At 44.3% G+C, this 17,871-nt stretch overlaps 2 protein-coding genes across 2 annotated transcripts in view; one reads left to right on the forward strand and one right to left on the reverse strand.

The window, feature by feature from the left end:
• Positions 1–15,544, forward strand: part of LPA (lipoprotein(a)) — a 107,016-nt gene extending 91,472 nt beyond the window's left edge. The window contains 7 exon segments of the mRNA XM_033234283.1: positions 1,601–1,782; positions 4,563–4,683; positions 6,183–6,257; positions 7,194–7,334; positions 8,650–8,756; positions 14,331–14,476; positions 15,113–15,544. Coding sequence (XP_033090174.1) covers positions 1,601–1,782; positions 4,563–4,594 — 214 coding nt within the window. The 3' untranslated portion in view covers positions 4,595–4,683; positions 6,183–6,257; positions 7,194–7,334; ... (1 more) ...; positions 14,331–14,476; positions 15,113–15,544.
• A 601-nt stretch (positions 15,545–16,145) lies between these two features.
• SLC22A3 (solute carrier family 22 member 3) overlaps positions 16,146–17,871 on the reverse strand; it is a 110,166-nt gene continuing 108,440 nt past the window's right edge. The window contains exon 11 of the mRNA XM_033234284.1: positions 16,146–17,725. Within this exon, the coding sequence (XP_033090175.1) occupies positions 17,665–17,725 (61 nt within the window). The 3' untranslated portion in view covers positions 16,146–17,664. The remainder of the gene's footprint in view (positions 17,726–17,871) is intronic.

A 17,871-nucleotide genomic window follows, 5' to 3' on the forward strand; every position in this document is an offset into this window, starting at 1 on the left:
CGGGGTCCTCACTGGCTGTGCTTTTTTTTTTCTTTCTTTTTTTTTTTTGAGACGGAGTCTCGTTCTGTTGCCAGACTGCAGTGCAATGGTGCAATCTCGGCTCACTGCAACCTCCGACTCCCGAGTTCAAGTGATTGTCCTGCCTCAGCTTCATGAGTAGGTGGGACTGCGGGTGTGTGCCACCGCGCCCAGCTAATTTTTGTATTTTTAGTAGAGACGGGATTTCACCATGTTGGCCGAGACGGTCTTGCTCTCTTGATTTCATGATCCACCCGCCTTGGCCTCCCAAAGTGCTGGGATTACAGGCCTGAGACACTGTGCCCAGCCTGTGCCTCTTACTCAATTGTTTTCTGACCCCTCCATAGCCGATGGACCTTTTCAGATCCCATGGTCTACCCAGCCATCTCGCTTTATGCTTTGGGTCCCACTGTTCCTTTGTCTCATCCCCCTTCTCTCAGTCCTGGAGTTGCTGCGGCCAGTGGAGGATGGGCAGAGAGCTGGAGAGGAGGTCCTGCCCAGGAACCAATCCTAGAGAAAGAGCATCATACCTGGGAGTTAGTTTTCCAGGACAGCTTTGATAAGTTTTGTAGACTTAAACCCACTTGACCCAACTAAAAATGTATTGACAGTAATACTATTTTCATGGTTGTTTTTCATTGTAAATGCAGAGCCTTTTAGCTACAGGATGAGTACAGAGAGTAAGGGAGGCTGGCCTGGGAAGGATAGCATTTTGGATGGCATTTCCTCCTTGGAGAAATGTATGTTAGTTCCAAATCACATGTTACTATACAGTCCTGTAGAAAGAGATAAAGAGAGCTAGACAGATATAGATGCATTTGTATGTGCATAACAATCTATAAGACACACATCAAAATTCGTACCAGTTCCTCCAGGGGTATGTGCTTGGCAGAAGGTAGAAGGAGGGTATTCTGGTTCCTTTCTTTTGCACATTTATGTATGATCTCAGTTTTTATATGGAGTGTTGATATGGTTTGGCTATGTCCCCACACAAAATCTCATCTTGACTTGTAATCTCTGTAATCCTCATAATCCCCACACGTCAAGGGCAGGACCAGGTGGAGGTAATTGGATCATGGGGGCAGTTTCTTGCAAGCTGTTCTCATGACAGTGAGCAAGTCTCCTGAGATCTGATGGTTTTGTACATGTCTGGCATTTCCCCTATTTGCACTTACTGTGTCCTACCAGCCTGTGAAGAAGGTGCCTGTTTTTCCCTTGCCTTCTGCCATGATTGTAAGTTTCCAGAGGCCTCCCCAGCAATGTGGAACTGAGTCAATTAAAACAGTTTTCTTTGTAAGTTACCCAGTCTGTCTCAGGTATTTCCTCATAGCAATGTGAGAACGGAGTAATACAAGCATATACTACTTTAGATATTTTAAGATAAAAATTATCATCTATCTTTGAAAGGCATGCACAAATGGGAAGTTTAGGAACATTTCTGTTGTGGCAATTGTATGTTACCCTTAATGGAAATATTTCAAAGTCACTTGTTAAGACTTTGTTAGAACAAAATGTAGAGGCTGCTGGGTGTTCTTGAATATTCTTCTGCCTCCTATAACTTGTATTACTTTGGAATTTCCAGTGGCTTGACAATGAACTACTGCAGGAATCCAGATGCTGACACAGGCCCTTGGTGTTTTACCATGGACCCCAGCGTCAGGTGGGAGTACTGCAACCTGACGCGATGCTCAGACACAGAAGGGACTGTGCTCACGCCTCCGACTGTTATCCCGATTCCAAGCCTAGAGGCTCCTTCCGAACAAGGTAAGAAGTCTGTGTCCAGTCATCTACGTGCTTGGACAATGGGATGAAAAGACATGAAAAACCACACTGATGCAGAAGCCTTTAGAGCTACGTAGGAGCTCGAGTGTTGGTTGAGGTTCTGCCATGCCCAAGGAAGCCTCAGTGCTGTCCCTGGGAAAGCCAGGGCTGTGACTTTAGGCACCACTTGTGGCACTAGTGACTTTAGGACAGGTGCAAAACCTCCAAGGTGCTCAACTTAACCACTCACCTTGTTCTAAAATGGGTTATGTCAGTGTCCCAGTCAAATTCCTATTTTAACATGCTGTCAAGTGTGTAATTATTTCCAAGCCAATAAGCATTTCCAGTAATTTCTTAAAATAGACAGTGTTCATTGCAGTCTTCAGCATGGTGGCTCCTGAGGAATGTGGCCCCTGATTCTGTCAAACTAGAGAAACCTGTCATGACTGCATTGATTCCGTATCGTCTTGGGTCTATGTGGCTGTCTGTCTGTAATCATGTTTTGTTTTGTTTTGTTTTGTTTTCTACAGACTGTATGTTTGGGGTTCCTCCTCATTGCTCTGAGACTCTTATTGGGAGTATGAGGCTTGAATTAGGGGAAGGGGAGTTGACATTAGATCTTAAATGACTGGGATAACAAATCCATGGGGGAAAAAAAGCCACTTGTACTTGTCCCCTATTTTCTTTCTGCAGACCAATCAACTTGTCTATCCAAGTTACAAAACACCACCTCGGACTTTTCCTTTGTGTAATTTGGTTGCTTGTGGTTGGTCTGACATGTGAAGGGACCTTGAGCTGGGGAAGCAGCTTGGCCTCCAAGTCCACTGATGACCAGCACCCTGAGATTGCCTGGGGAGGTGGTACCGGGCAGTGATGACGATCATGAGAGCCACACTGCCCATCATCACATTTGGGCCACTCCTGGGGAGAGCAAGAGGGAGGAAGCAGGGGTTAGGATGATAGGAAAGATTCTACTTGGCCAGTACTGTTGTAATGCGGCATTGTGGTCTGTGGATTTAGCGTGAGTTAATAACTGACTTTTTCCTTGAGTGGGTGCTTTTGTCTGTTCTGCAGAAGCATCTTGGTGGCTCCTCTACCTCAAAGTCCCTCCATGGGGTCAGTTCCAGTTCTCCACTTCTGGCCCCGTCTGGTACACGCCACTGCCTCTCACTGCCCGGGCTCTCTATCCTTGACAGGCTGCCTTGAATTTAAGCCCAGTCTGACTTACCTGCCTCAGACATCCACGGTAGTGCCTAGAACTCATGCACCTTTGACTCCCATGGAAGGGAAGTGCAGTAGCTTCCCAGGTGCAATTCTGGTGTCCTCACCCACATTGAGGATGTACAAGAATCAGGTTCTTAGAGACTGGAGAAAGAAGGAAGAATGGGAACAAGAGTTTTCCCAATGGACTGTGAGATTGCTCACCTTACCTTGATGTAAGACAAGTGAGGTTAACCCCAAGCCTGGTGAGAAGGGTTCCCATCAGACACTGGGAAATCCTGAGGACTGTTTCCTGCAGAAGGATGTGGTTGGTGGGATATTCAGGTTTGACTCATGCTTGAGAAAGTTAGAGTCTCTGGTTGGAGAAAGAGTTTAATAACTATTTCATTTCCACCAACACATTCAGTACAAATAATAAATAAGTAAAAATAAATAGAAACATTCAGTTTTATTTTGAATAGTAGGAATAGGGTATCATCATTTCTGTAGTTACTCTTTTAGTACAGTGATACATATCTACTGTGTGTAAGGCATACTAGCAGAAATTGAGCTCAGCACTAGAGAAGATGATTGCATTCCATGCTATGCTTCTTTTTTACGAAAGACTTCCATAGATAGATTCTCAAAACAACCCATGGCAAATGAAAAGTTATTTGGAAAACTCAGGTTCCACATTCACTGGAGTGTAGAATCTCTGGTTGGTTGGGGAGGAATTTCCTCTTGCAGTTGTTATTAATAATTATATGAATAATTATTAACTATATTAACATTTATAATTTTGAAGACCTTGAAGGGCTAGAGACAACAGAGAAACATTTTTGAATACCCTTTGTAGCCCCTGCACTGTTGTAGACATTGGTGGGTGGTACCAAAGATAGGACACTGTCCCTACCTCCACAGACCTTGCAGGCTTGCTGCAGAGAGAAGGCAGGGAGGAGGAAAAGAATAGAGGCACAGGTGTGTAAATCACCCCCACAGCAGTCGGTTAGTCATGGGAGGCTCCCCAGAGGAACTGTCCTGAAGCTGGCTGAGAGAAGGCAACATTTCAACATAGAACGGTTATCCTTGCTACATAAAATCACGTACACACATGCACACATGTGCACACAGAGACTCACATGCAAAAGAATCCTTCGTGCCTTTCAGTAAACTTTACATGGTTTAGATGATGATGGTGATGATGATGGAGATGATGGAAAGAATGACATCATGTTCTAAACATATTACATCGAGTCAGAATAACAATGAGAAATAGCTATTTGTACCAATCAAGGTCTTCTCAGAAAATATCTCATTCTAATGCCGAACTATACCAATATCTTTAATTACTTCCCCAACAAAATAATTAGAAAGTGCTTATATTTCCTTGAAAGGAGAGTGTCCTGTGTTGTTTACTACCACTTTTTAAACTTAGAAAGAAAAATCTAAAAAGTGTTTATGATTTTACTCTTTAATTTCACCTTTGAGATGTGAAAAACTAGCGCTTGGAATTCGTCCTGAATTAAACGACACAATTGCTAACTTGGACCCAAAGGTGAATTCTTTCCCACCTTGTGCCACAGCATCCTCTTCATTTGATTGTGGGAAGCCTTAAGTGGAGCCAAAGAAATGTCCTGGAAGCATTGTAGGTGGGTGTGTGGCCCACCCACATTCTTGGCCCTGGCAAGTCAGTCTTAGAACAAGGTAAGAACAGGCCCAGAAACCATCTATACTGTCCTTCCACATAGGCCTCACAAAACCCTTCTACATTTACACAAAACCCACACAGCTGAGGCATCAGTCCCTGCCTCCATGTTTTCTGAAGGAGGAAAAGATATAGAAAAATAAAAAAATTATATTATCCTAGGTTCTCTGCTTTGAAAACGGCCAAAATTGTCATCTTTTTCTTGATCTGAGCAGCTCCATCAAAATCTGTAGGCACAGTGATTTGCACCAAGTTCCAATATTGCTGGAAAATACTGAAGATGCTCTGAGGATTTCTATGGATATCCATTGTCTCACTGTCAGATGAAAAGAAAGGGAAGTTTTTAGAAATGTGACACTTTGCAGTGAGAGGACAAGAGCAAACTTATCTGCAGTCTATCACAGGCACCGATTTTTTTAAACACTTTTGTGAATCATTGAATTCAATGCCGAGGCTACTCATCTATTCACAAACACGTGAACAAATTATAGGTCGTGATCCCCATCCATTAAGATTGATTAGTCCAATCCCACAGAACCTGGACCTTCTGGGTATCATTTCAGTGGAACATGCCTTTCGTAAGTTCAGTTTTCTTGGGTATCTCTTAGGAAACAGGCCCATCCACCTGCTTGTTTTGCTTCCTCGGCTCACTTCTACACCAGGTTGCCTGTGCTCAATTGCTGTTCTCCCCTAAAGAGACTTCCTTTCACAGGTTTATGAAATGCCATCGACAAACCTGATCACACTGCATTTCACTCTGCTGTCGATTTGATTTTTCTTTACTTTATTGGTTAGAAACTCCTTGCTCTACAGAGCTTTCACCTTCCACATATTTCAGATTCATTCTTTCCTAAACTGTGTGGTGGTCGATGTCCTCATGGATTTATCAACGTGCTGCCATCATGCGCTTTTTATCTGTACTGTTCATTACAATCTGTTTCCGAGTGACTCACACCATTATTCTGAGCTCTCACCTGCCTATGCAGTCCTAGAAAGCAAGTGATTCAAGAAACATCCCCCAAAAGTAAAGTTTCTCAGGTAGGATCAGAAGACCCTCATGAGTCACTGCTGCTCAGGATCACATCTGGCTCCTCGAAGAGTGATTCATCAGACCTTGTATAGATCCTGTCACAAAAATGAAAGAGACCTCGGGGGACGATCTTGGGCTGGTCACTTCTGTTGGAGTCCCAGGCTGTGGGGTATAAGCCACAGCTGTAGAGCTTCATGCGGAGTCACTTAGCTTTGCTGTCCTGTGGACAGGCTGTGTTTGTACCTCCCCCAGGCATTAGAAGAAGTGGCATAGATGAGCCCTTCTGAAAAATCCGATGCCTGGAACATCAGTCAAAGTTACCACCATCCTGACATTGGGCTGGTAGCCCTTTCCTTTGGGAATATGAACATGATCAAATCTGAGTAAATCTGTCTTTTTGGCTTTCTATGCAATGGAGTAAAATAAACCATCAAATCTGAACAAAGTCTTTGCATGTTTTCTTTCTAGGTTTGGAAAGCACTTCTGTGGAGGCACCTTAATATCCCCAGAGTGGGTGCTGACTGCTGCTCGCTGCTTGGAGATGTATGTTTAAGGAACAACTGACAGGAGGTCTTATCTTCAAGACTTTTTTCCTCTTCCTCTTCCTCCCTCTTTTGTTCCCTCCCATCTTCCCCTCTTTTCCTCCCCACCTCCCTTCCTTTTCTGGAAGGAACACTAGGAACCAGGGAATGCATGCACAGAAGCCTGAGGCAGAATTTCCAGGGAAATTGGATGAGAGAGGAGGGAAGTGTTTCTAGAGAGAACCTGCAGAGGGGAGACACAGTGCAGGTGATTTTGTGGACCTGGATAAACTGCTGGACAGAGCTGTTCACTACCAGAAGCATCAGTCTGTATTAGGCCATTCATGCATTGCTCTAAAGCAATACTGAGTCTGGAAAATTTACAAAGAAAAGAGGTTTAATTGGCTGATGGCTCTGCAGGTTTTACAGGAAGCAGGATGCTGTCATCTCCTCTGCTTCTGGGTGGGCCTCAGGAAGATTACAATCATGGTGGAAGGCAATGTGGGAGCAGGCATGTCACATGGCCAGAGCAGGAGCAAGAAACAGAGAGAGATGTGGTGGGGGTGCCAAGCACTTTTAAATGACCAGATCTTGCAAGAACTAAGAGTGAGAGCTCCCTGATCACCCTGAAGATGTGGCCCAAGTCATTCAAGAGGGATCCACCTCCATGATCCAAACACTTTCACCAGGCCATACATCCATCACTGGGGACTACAATTCAACATGAGATTTGGGTGGGGACAAATATACAAACTATATCACAGTCTCTGCCAAAACAGACTGAGAACATTCCTTAACTGTCAGGTTCTGGCAAACTGTGAATTTTGTTTCTTGCTACTCATAAGTCACTGATTCTGGGTGGCCAAGGGTCTCAGGAAGATAGTGCCAAGGTCATGGCACAGAGGGTACCTGAAGGGGCTGGACCATATTTTTCTCTTGACATCCTCATCTTTTCTAGGTTCTCAAGGCCTTCATTCTACAAGGTCACCCTGGGTGCACACCAAGAAGTGAATCTCGAATCTCATGTTCAGGAAATAGAAGTGTCTAGGTTGTTCTTGGAGCCCACAGGAGCAGATATTGCCTTGCTAAAGCTAAGCAGGTACTGATGGTGCTGTCAGTTAAGAAACAGTTATTTGTAGGAGAGGCAGGTTTGGGATAGGTGACAAGGCACACAGGGCACTCGCTGTGCTGGCGACTCTGGAGGGCAGGGTGTCGGTGCAGACAAGGATGGTCTGGCCTGGATGGGAAGGCATGGGGCAGGGGCCAGAGCTGCTCTTCTGGGCCTGACCACAAGCCCGGGGTAACGTCTTTGGGTCTGTGACCCGATGGGTGATGTCCTGGGATGTTTTGACACTCTAGGAAGGTGAGAAGGGTCTTTCTGGCTCAGCCTAAACAGTAGCTGATCTCCCTTCTGCCCCCCAGTCTCCTCCCTACCATCCCAGCAAATGTGCAAATACAAGGTCTCTGCTCCTCACAATCCTCAGAGAGGTAGGGTGCTCTGATGGCTTGAACAAGTAATTTGGAAATTTTGTGTTTTGGAGGAGTTCTCTGATAGGCTGATACATTTTGAGTTTAGAGTTCCCACCCACATCCCCACACCCCTAGAGTGCTCCACCAGGGAACCTGTAGACTGAGGACTTCTGCACCACAGATGTCTAGTGCCCAGAAGCAGAAAGTGTGTCTGCTTCAAAGTTGGTGACAATGATGATTCTTGGTCAGAGTCAGAACAGGGCATTTCTCATATCCAGTCCTTTATCCTCTTGAACTTACTAAAGTAGAATCAGGTCTAAAAACCAGAGTTCTAATGTTTGAGAGTTCCTGGAACTCTAAGATATATAAATGTTCTTTGAAAACATACCATTTTGTTCATGCAAGGTGCTTATTTCCAATCCTCTTTCATTTGATGGCTAGCATTTTACTGGATTTTTACAACCATGGTTTAGTAACATTCACTGAGGAGGAAGTGAAGGATCCAGATGGAGCAACTTGCTCTGGGCACACAACACATTTGCAATTTTATACCCTCTTGATGATGTCTCAGCCAAACATTCTGCCCAGTCATCAATGCCCTCTTCAATTAATATGAAAGGACACACTTGGCATGGGATTCCAGTTGTGCACAGAATATACATGAGAAGTACACCTCTGTCATCCCTACTTTCAAAGGCGAATGCCACCCTCAGCTTCTTGCATGCAACTGATGCCTTTCAAATGAAACCTTGTATCTGTGTAGTCCATAGGCAAACACAGGCAAATGTGAGGGTGAAACTCTGTGTTCTATGTTGCTCTGTGTCATTGAAGCAAGGCAGTGCCAGCTCAGAGGGCTCTGGGGCCTCAAGGTAAGGATGCCTAGTTGTAGATACTGCAGCTCCCAGCTAGGTAGTCAAACATAACTGCTAATACTTCCCTTATAGGCCTGCCATCATCACTGACAAAGTAATCCCAGCCTGTCTGCCATCTCCAAATTACGTGGTCACCGCCTGGACTGAATGTTACATCACTGGCTGGGGAGAAACCCAAGGTGAGATCAATTCCATTGCCCATGTAACAAATTGTTTTTGACCTGCAGTGCATGTTACAAAATGAGCATTTTAGAGATCGTTGTGAAATTCCTATCCATGAACATTGTCCAACCCTCCTGACTTTGCCTGGGCACCTGTCTATGTCTCCATAATCAGTCTTCAGGGGATGTGGGCACGGGGAGAGAGGCCATTTCTTTGAGTCTTTCTCTTTTTTTGTTTTCAGAATCTTTTAAAAAATGATTGTATGTTTCCCTTACACCAAAAACAAGCAAAAAGCCAGTAAATGTCTTTGAGTCTCTTAATTATAATTTCAGCATTCATATTGCTTCCCAGGTAAGTGGGGTTTTCACCCAGCCCTCAAGTTAAGGGTGTTAGATTATTTTTCATGTGAAATTAGCCAGACTGGGTTTCTAAACATGGTGCAAAACAATAACGACAAAAGTTATCATTAAACTAGTCTTCTTCCCAAATACCCACATGTCTAACATGTGTGGGAGGGTGTTAGGCAGGGGACCTACATCTGGGGAAGAGGCAGACAGGCCCCGTGGCCCCAAGTCTAGGACAGCATGTGGTATTGGTTGATGGGTGAGAGCAAGAGAGGGAACACTTGTGCAGGATGTGGTATCAGCACCTGTACTACACTTTAGGGATTCCTTCTCTTTGCAGTATACCCTGACAATAATTATATCCATCAGCCTTACCCCCTTGGCAGCAGGAAAACTAATACTCTTAATGTCTCAGTTCTACTTTCTTAGAGGTGCAGGTGAGGACACAGGGAGTCTGGGGCCCTGGAAAAGCGTTCTGACTCTGCCACTAGCCAGATAGACCTGAACTAGACACGTTACCTCTTTGTATCACTTGGCTCTAATCCCTTATCTGTAAAACCAGCATTTTCAAGTGGTGCTTTGCACATCAGCCTTTTGTATACACTTTCATTTAATGAAAATTCTTTGGGGTTTTTTGAAAAGGTTAAAAGCCACTGGCCTAGATAATTTCAAAGCTGGGTTTCCTTTTTCTGTTCCTTTTCTATTACATTTAAAACCTCACCTCCTTGACTTCTTGTTCCCTTTTTCTGCACTGCAGTCTGGGAGCACTGAGGCCAAATAAAAGGAAACTTGGCTTGAGGGACACCTATGGGTGTGCCAGGCTGCTCCTGGTGTTTGCATATTTTAAAATTTAAATACTAGAAACCTCTGCGAGTTAGGTATAATTTTTTCCATTTTACCATTGAGGAAGCTGGGGTTCAGAGAAGGTGCAGGGTGACAAACCTGAACTGGAACCCTGGCTCTCGCCTATCAGCTGTCTGGACTTAGAAAAGTCATGAGCTCTCACTGATTGTTTCCTCAGCTGATGTGGGCTGCAGGGCTGTTATGGGGGAAATAATAAGAAAGTGCATCAAGTGCCGAGCACATACTAAGCACTCCATCATGGCAGCTCCTCTACTAACACAGAATAGAGTTGAATCTAACATGACTCCTTCTTGCAAGTGACAGAAAATCCAACTCGAATTGGATTAAGCAAAACAAGGGAAATTCTTAGTGAGCCGAAAAGCTTCAGGCTCACATGAGGTCCCAGATCCCAGGCACTCCTGATCATGGGGTAGGCACTATTTGGGGCACAAAGGTGACACTCCCATTGCTGCAGATGCTGTCATGGCTCTGGCTCTGCTGAGAAAGAATAAGAAAGGCCACTCTCCCCATTACATGAACAATAGTCTGCCCCCTCTGAGAGACTGAAATTGGGTCATGGTCCTGCCCCTGAGCCCGTCACTGATTGGCTCTGACCTGCATCAGCTGTTCCATGCTGGAAGTAGAGGCAGGACCCCATTCATACCCAGAAGGGAGCTAAAGGTAGATCCCTCACCAGGATTATGGGGTGTAGGGTGAAAGGCTGCTGGGCAGCCAGAAAGCAAACAGATCCTCTACAATATTTCAACTGATGAAAGCATGAAGCTAAAATCATAAGGATCTGAGTGCGAGTTCTGGCCCTCCCATCTTCCATGTGACATTGGGCAGTTACTTAATCTCTTTTAGCCTCAGCTTTCTCATCTGTACTTACATATAAGGTGATTATGAGGATGAAGATTATGCATCTTCATCCTCACCTTCCAACACCACCATCATCATCCCCATCACCATCATCAACACCATCATCATCATTACTACCACTACCACCATCATCACCATCACCACCACCATCATCACTACCACTACCACCACCATCACCATCACCGCCACCATCGCCAATATCATCACTCTCAACATCACCACCATCACCATTATCACCAGCATCATCATTACTACCACTACCACCACCACCACCATCACCACCATTCCACCACCATCACCAATATCATCACTCTCAACATCATCACCACCATCACCATCACCACCACCATCATCATTACTAGCACTACCACCACCATCACCATCACCATCACCACCATTCCACCACCATCACCAATATCATCACTCTCAACATCATCACCATCACCATTATCACCAACATCATCATTACTACCACTACCACCACCACCACCATCACCACCATTCCACCACCATCACCAATATCATCACTCTCAACATCACCACCATCACCATCACCACCACCACCATCACCACCATTCCACCACCATCACCAATATCATCACTCTCAACATCACCACCATCACCATCACCACCACCACCATCATTACTACCACCACCATCACCACCATTCCACCACCATCACCAATATCATCACTCTCAACATCATCACCACCATCACCATCACCACCACCATCATCATTACTAGCACTACCACCACCATCACCATCACCATCACCACCATTCCACCACCATCACCAATATCATCACTCTCAACATCATCACCATCACCATTATCACCAACATCATCATTACTACCACCATCACCACCACCATCACCACCATTCCACCACCGTCACCAATATCATCACTCTGAACATCATCACCATCACCATTATCACCAACATCATCATTACTACCACCACCATCACCACCACCATCACCACCATTCCACCACCATCACCAATATCATCACTCTCAACATCATCACCACCATCACCATCACCACCACCATCATCATTACTAGCACTACCACCACCACCACCATCACCATCACCACCATTCCACCACCATCACCATTATCATTACCACCACCATCATCACCATTATTACCACCATCATCACCATTACCATCACCATTATCATTACCACTAAAACCATCATCACCACCACCATCATCACCATTATCACTACTACCACCATCACCATCACCACCATCATAAATAAACATCACATAACCGGCGTGTAGCTGGGCATTGACCACAGAGCCCACTCGCTGTTTCCTCTCTCCCACCCCCATCAATACATTTCTAACCACCATCCTGCACTGGCTCCCTGTGTCCTCTGGTCTCACCCACATGTCCACTGAGAAAATGATTCTCAGAACACTAACTAGACCAGGAGGAGTCACACAATATAACTCAGGTCTGTTTATCCATTTTCTATGTTGATGACATCAGATCAATGGGTGTTCTCAGCTTCTCAGAGGGAGGTTGAAATTCTCCCCTTCTCCCCTTCATGTTTCCAGACCTTCCTTGACTTGGATATTCCAAATGCAGAGTAGGTGTTGAGGCCAAGGGGCTCTTCCATGTCAGCCCCATCTGCAATGACTGGGCTGGTCCTGCGGTCCTCTCCCCAGGGCCCAGTCAGGGAGGACTTCCATCCTCAGGTCACCCATGGCCTCCCTGCCCTCAGAGGTGCCATCTCTATGTTGGCCACTGGATGGCACCTCATACTCACAGACCGCATCAATTTCCTGGCAACTAGTGGTGGGTTTACCCCCTTATCAGGATGTTTGCCTTGCTCTGAGAGCAGATCCAAAAGCAGTGATATCTAACTTAATTTTCAACAAAATATTTTGAAAAGGGTGCTCCCTCACACGTCTACACAGTCCAGGTCATGCACCCCTGCCCGGTGCTTGGTAGTCAGGAGGACCTTCCTCCATGCAGCTCCTTCCCGGCTAGGGCTGAGCTGGGCTCTGGAGCGAGGCTCTGGGAAGAGCCTCTTCCATGCTGCTCATGTCAACTCCAGATTCGGTGTCAGTTTTCTGAACCTGAGACAATGATCTAAATGCAGTCCAAGACTTTGAGGGGGGAAGAGAGAGTGCCTCAGCTCTTGCCTGTGTCATGCTCGCAAAGCAAAAGATTTTGCAAAATTCTAATAAAGCTGGGCTTGCAAAATTGGAAAACTAGATTATGTGTGAGAGCACTGAGACATCCCTGGGCGTGTCCATCTGGAAAAACAGCATTCCCTCTGGCAATTTAGCAGATGTTCTGCAATTTGGCAAAGGAAATAAAGCAGTTTTTCACAAAAGAAAAACTGCAACTAGGAGAATTGTCCCTAGTTGTATTTCTTCTCCCTAATTGTCAAGGAAGTGTAAATCAGAAAATGAATCAGGACGGTTTCTACCTACTATGTTAGCTAATATTTTAAAAATTGAATACTCACAAGGGTGAGGCGAAGTAATTGTTTTCAGTAACATTTTATACCGTCACACCCTTTTAGAAAATAATTTGGGAGTGTTACTGCGAGATAGAAGTATGTCTATGTAATTATGGGAACTTAGACTTAAAATAATAAGAAATAAGAATGAACTTTATGAACAAACATGTGGAAGGTTGGAAGCAAGAGTGGGACCAATGTGCATGGGGAGGAAGCATTAGGGCACTGACTCCACAGACCCAGGCTCAAGCTGAACTACACAACCTCCTTATGCCTCAGTTTCCTCAACTGTAGAACAGGAATGATGAAAGCGCCTGTTTCATAGGACTGTTGCGAGGATGAAGTGACATCCACCACATTAAGATCTTGTGCCTGGAAAGGTTAATTCTTAGTAAATGATGGCTATTCTTTTTTAATTTCAATAAAATATACACAACATAAGTTACTATTTTAACTATTTTGGCGGGTACCACTGAGTGGCATTCAGTACATTCACAATGGTGTGCAACCATGGCCATATTTTCACAACATTTTCCTCATCTTAAAACGAAACCTCATGCCCATTTAGCAGTCACTCCCCATTAAAATATTAGTTATTAAGATTGTAGCATTATTTTAAAAACTCATGATGTAACATTGATTGAAAAAATCAGTATGTAAAATTGTGCATTATAATGTCAGTAGTAAAGAAGCCTATAAAAAATCTGAAAAAAGTATATAAAAAGAATAGCAATTGCATTTCTCAGACACTCTGTACATTGTAAAAATCATTTTTGTACTTTCAAAACAAAAGCAAAAAGTACACAACAACCAACGCGAAAGCACCATGACAAAGCCCAGAGAGTTACATCCAGGTCTCAGGAACACAGAATCACATATGATGTTTACACTCTCCAGGGTCAGAGAGTCCAGGGGCACTGGGAGCTGCCTTGTGTTCCACAGCCTCACGGACAGACAGGAGGTCCAGCGCCGCTGCTCTGTCCTTCTGGTTTCCTCCTAAACATGTTTTGGGTGCAGTAACCATTTCTTTCATCTTTTTAAACACAGGTACCTTTGGGGCTGGCCTTCTCAAGGAAGCCCAGCTTCATGTGATTGAGAATACAGTGTGCAATCGCTATGAGTTTCTGAATGGAAGAGTCAAATCCACCGAGCTCTGTGCTGGGCATTTGACCGGAGGCACTGACAGTTGCCAGGTAAGAAAAGATCAAGAGACCAAAGTTAGTCTTGTGCTCTCCCGTCTCGGTCTCAGCCCCTTAGACTTCAGTCCCAAAGTGACAAATTCTAGCAGCATTTGTCCACGTTAAATCCCAGTTTAAGTGTTGCTCAGAAACTCCCTAGATCTGTCCCTGAATGCGTATTCAGATCATCTAAGGGGATGTCTTGGGGCTTGAGTTCCAGATCTGTAGCAAGGGAGTTTTAAGTGCCATAACTACCTCAGGTCACTCACCCTCCTGGGGTGTGCTGGTGGCCAGGGACTAAAGTGGTGACTTTTCTGGTAGGGAAGGAGGTAGAGGGTACAGGACAGAGACCAACTGCACACACTTTACAGTGATGCCTAGGCTAGGCCAGTCTAAAGGGAACACCAACATAGGGAGAGATGTGTGCAGCATTCACAAGGGGTTTTTTACCCCCAGGAGAAACTAAGCGGTGTGGTTTCACTGAATAGACTTTGCTAAGTACTTAAGCACTGCAGATGCTCGAGTAATATGCTCATAAGTTCCTTTCCGATTTCAATTACCAGGAAAATATACATGTGGATAATAGACGAATGCCATAGTAAAAGGCTGGCAGGCTAACCCTCACCTGAATTTTTCCCTACCTCTGTTTAGGGTGACAGTGGAGGGCCTGTGGTTTGCTTCGACAAGGACAAATACATTTTACAAGGAGTAACTTCTTGGGGTCCTGGCTGTGCACGCCCCAATAAGCCAGGTGTCTATGTTCGTGTTTCAAGCTTTGTCACTTGGATTGAGGGAGTGATGAGAAATAATTAATTGGACAGGAGACAGAGTGAAGCATTGACTCACCTAGAGGCTGGAATGTGGGTAGGGATTTAGCATGCTGGAAATAACAGACAGTAATCAAACGAGGACACTGTCCCCAGCTACCAACTATGCCAAACCTCAGCATTTTTGGTATTATTGTGTATAAGCTTTTCCTGTCTGACTGCTGGGTTCTCTAATAAGGTGACATAGCTATGATATTTGTTAAAAATAAACTCTGTACTTATTTTGATTTGAGTAAATTTTGGTTTTGGTCTTCAACATTTTCATGCTCTTTGTTCATCCCACAAATTTTAAATGGGCAGACTGAGGGGGTTTAGCTGCTTTTGATAAGGAACAGCTGCACAAAGCCCTGAGCAGGCTGCACGGTCACAGAGGGGAGAGCTGAGAAGTCCTAGGAAATTGTCCATGCATTTACCTCATCAGCTAAGGAGGGCTTGACACACATTTTTACTGTCTGTCTTTATTTCTAACACTAAGATGATGAATGTTTTCAAAGCTGCAACATGTATGGGGAGTCATGTGAACTAGTTCTGTTATTGGGAATGAAGTCGGTCACTGACTGCTTGACTTGAGCCCCGGAGCACAGAGCAGAGAGCTGTGTACCATGGAGTGAATCGGGCCATGGACATGTAACACAAGACCAGCTGAGAGTCTGAATGTTATTCTGGGGCACACGTGAGTCTAGGACTGGTACCAAGAGCATGTAAATGAACAACAAGCAAATATTGAAGGTAGACCACTTGTTCGCCATTGCTAATTGCCTGCCCGGTTTTGAAACAGTCTGCAGTACACACGGTCACAGGAGAATGACCTGTGGCAGTGACACATGTTTAGAAGGAAGAGAAAGGGAAAATGTACATTCTTTACAATTTAAAATTTTAATTGTTACCAAACAAAAATATCCACTCAAAATACAATTCAACAATGCAACAGTCATCTTACAGCAGAGAAATGCAGAGAAAAGCAGAACTGCAAGTGATTGTGAATAAAGGGTGAATATAGTCTCAAATCCTCAAAGAGCTGTGTTTATTTCATCAACAAATAGATTATTCGTATTCAACTCTGATGTGTTTTAAGGATTAAGATGCTCATTTTACAATTAGCGCACATGTGTATATTGTCACCTGTTTTCCTTACAGAAATGTTCTTCCTCATGGTTAATGTTTCCGTTTGGTACCAATTTTGCCTGTTCACATAAAGTATTTCATTTTAAAAACTCAGCATAAAATACAGATTGCATCTGAAAAGATACTGAATATAACATACAAAGCAGAACACACAAGTTCCACATTTCAAAAGCCTCGATAACAAAAAAGAAAGATCAAATCCCTTATTAGTCTCTGTAAAGTCATTTATAAAGCGTCTGCTGATCCTGTTAAGCATGGATACAATTGACCTTTCTTTTAAATTAAAATGTAAGCTCTTCCCCAAGGCAAGTCGAAGTGCCAAAATTGAATGGGAACCGTCCATGTTTTCCACTTATGACCACGGCCACCATCGTAACTGAACTCACAAATATAAGAAAAATATCCCTTCACTTTTAAAATCCTAAGACCCAGAAATCAGAATCCATGGGATTTGTTTAGTGAAAAAGGGAATCTGTGGCTCTATGTGTCGACAAAAGGAGGGCCAGACATGTCCCAAATAATCTCAGAACCACAGCATCATTTTGTAAATAACAGAGGCAAGACCTCAGATTGTACAGCAGATTGGTTCTTATTGCTGGAACAGGGTCTAAACCATGCCTGGAACCCCAGATGTTACAGAGGAGGTGGACGAGAGAGACTCCTGACCTGTTCCCATTGCGAAGGTATGCGGAAACCAAGGTGCGCAGAGAACATGAATGCACACACTCTATGGTCCAGGTGCCTGTGATTCAGCTTTCTCATTAACAGGATTCCCAAATCGTCATCCTCCACGCAGTCTTCAGAAGGGTCAGTTAGGGGCTCAGTCCCTTGACTGATCAGATTTGATGAAAGCATTTCTGTACAACGTTCTCAAATCCTTGGTCAGCACATCCCACATTCTTGATGGAGCTGTCATGAGAATCAGGTGGGGGGCTTCTCTTGTCTCTCTTTAGCCTAATGGGTCAGAGACCACAGGGAACACAAGAAAAAATCCCAGGAAAGCCTGTGCACCTGACAGGTTCTTTGTTAAACTGGCTACATATTATGTGTTCCCAGAAACTTCAACAGCATTACAAATCCTAACTCATCCAACACGATATAAAAATACTCTGGATAGTTTGAAGTCTTTATACAGTATTACAACAGCGCGGCATGTTGTACTGAAACGCACACGTGCATCTCCGCAAGGCACAGTTTTGCAAGGAGGATCAGCTCCTGGATAGCTCCTTCCTTCTGTCTTTGTCAGGGGCCTCAAAGGTGAGAGCCAGAAACTGGGGTTTTCTTATTCCTGCCACATTTATAGGAATGTGGACTGAAAAAACAAAGGAGAAAGTCTTTAGGGAAGAGTATGTAACTAGTTAGAAGAGGGTCTTCTGTTATTATGTAATAGTAATAGCTGGTTTTGATCAAATACATTCATGCATAACTTCTCATGAAAACCCAACTCTAAGGTAACAA

The sequence above is a fragment of the Trachypithecus francoisi genome, unplaced genomic scaffold (genome assembly GCF_009764315.1).
Source record: "Trachypithecus francoisi isolate TF-2019V2 unplaced genomic scaffold, Tfra_2.0 Lachesis_group15, whole genome shotgun sequence".
Taxonomy (NCBI): Eukaryota; Metazoa; Chordata; class Mammalia; order Primates; family Cercopithecidae; genus Trachypithecus; species Trachypithecus francoisi.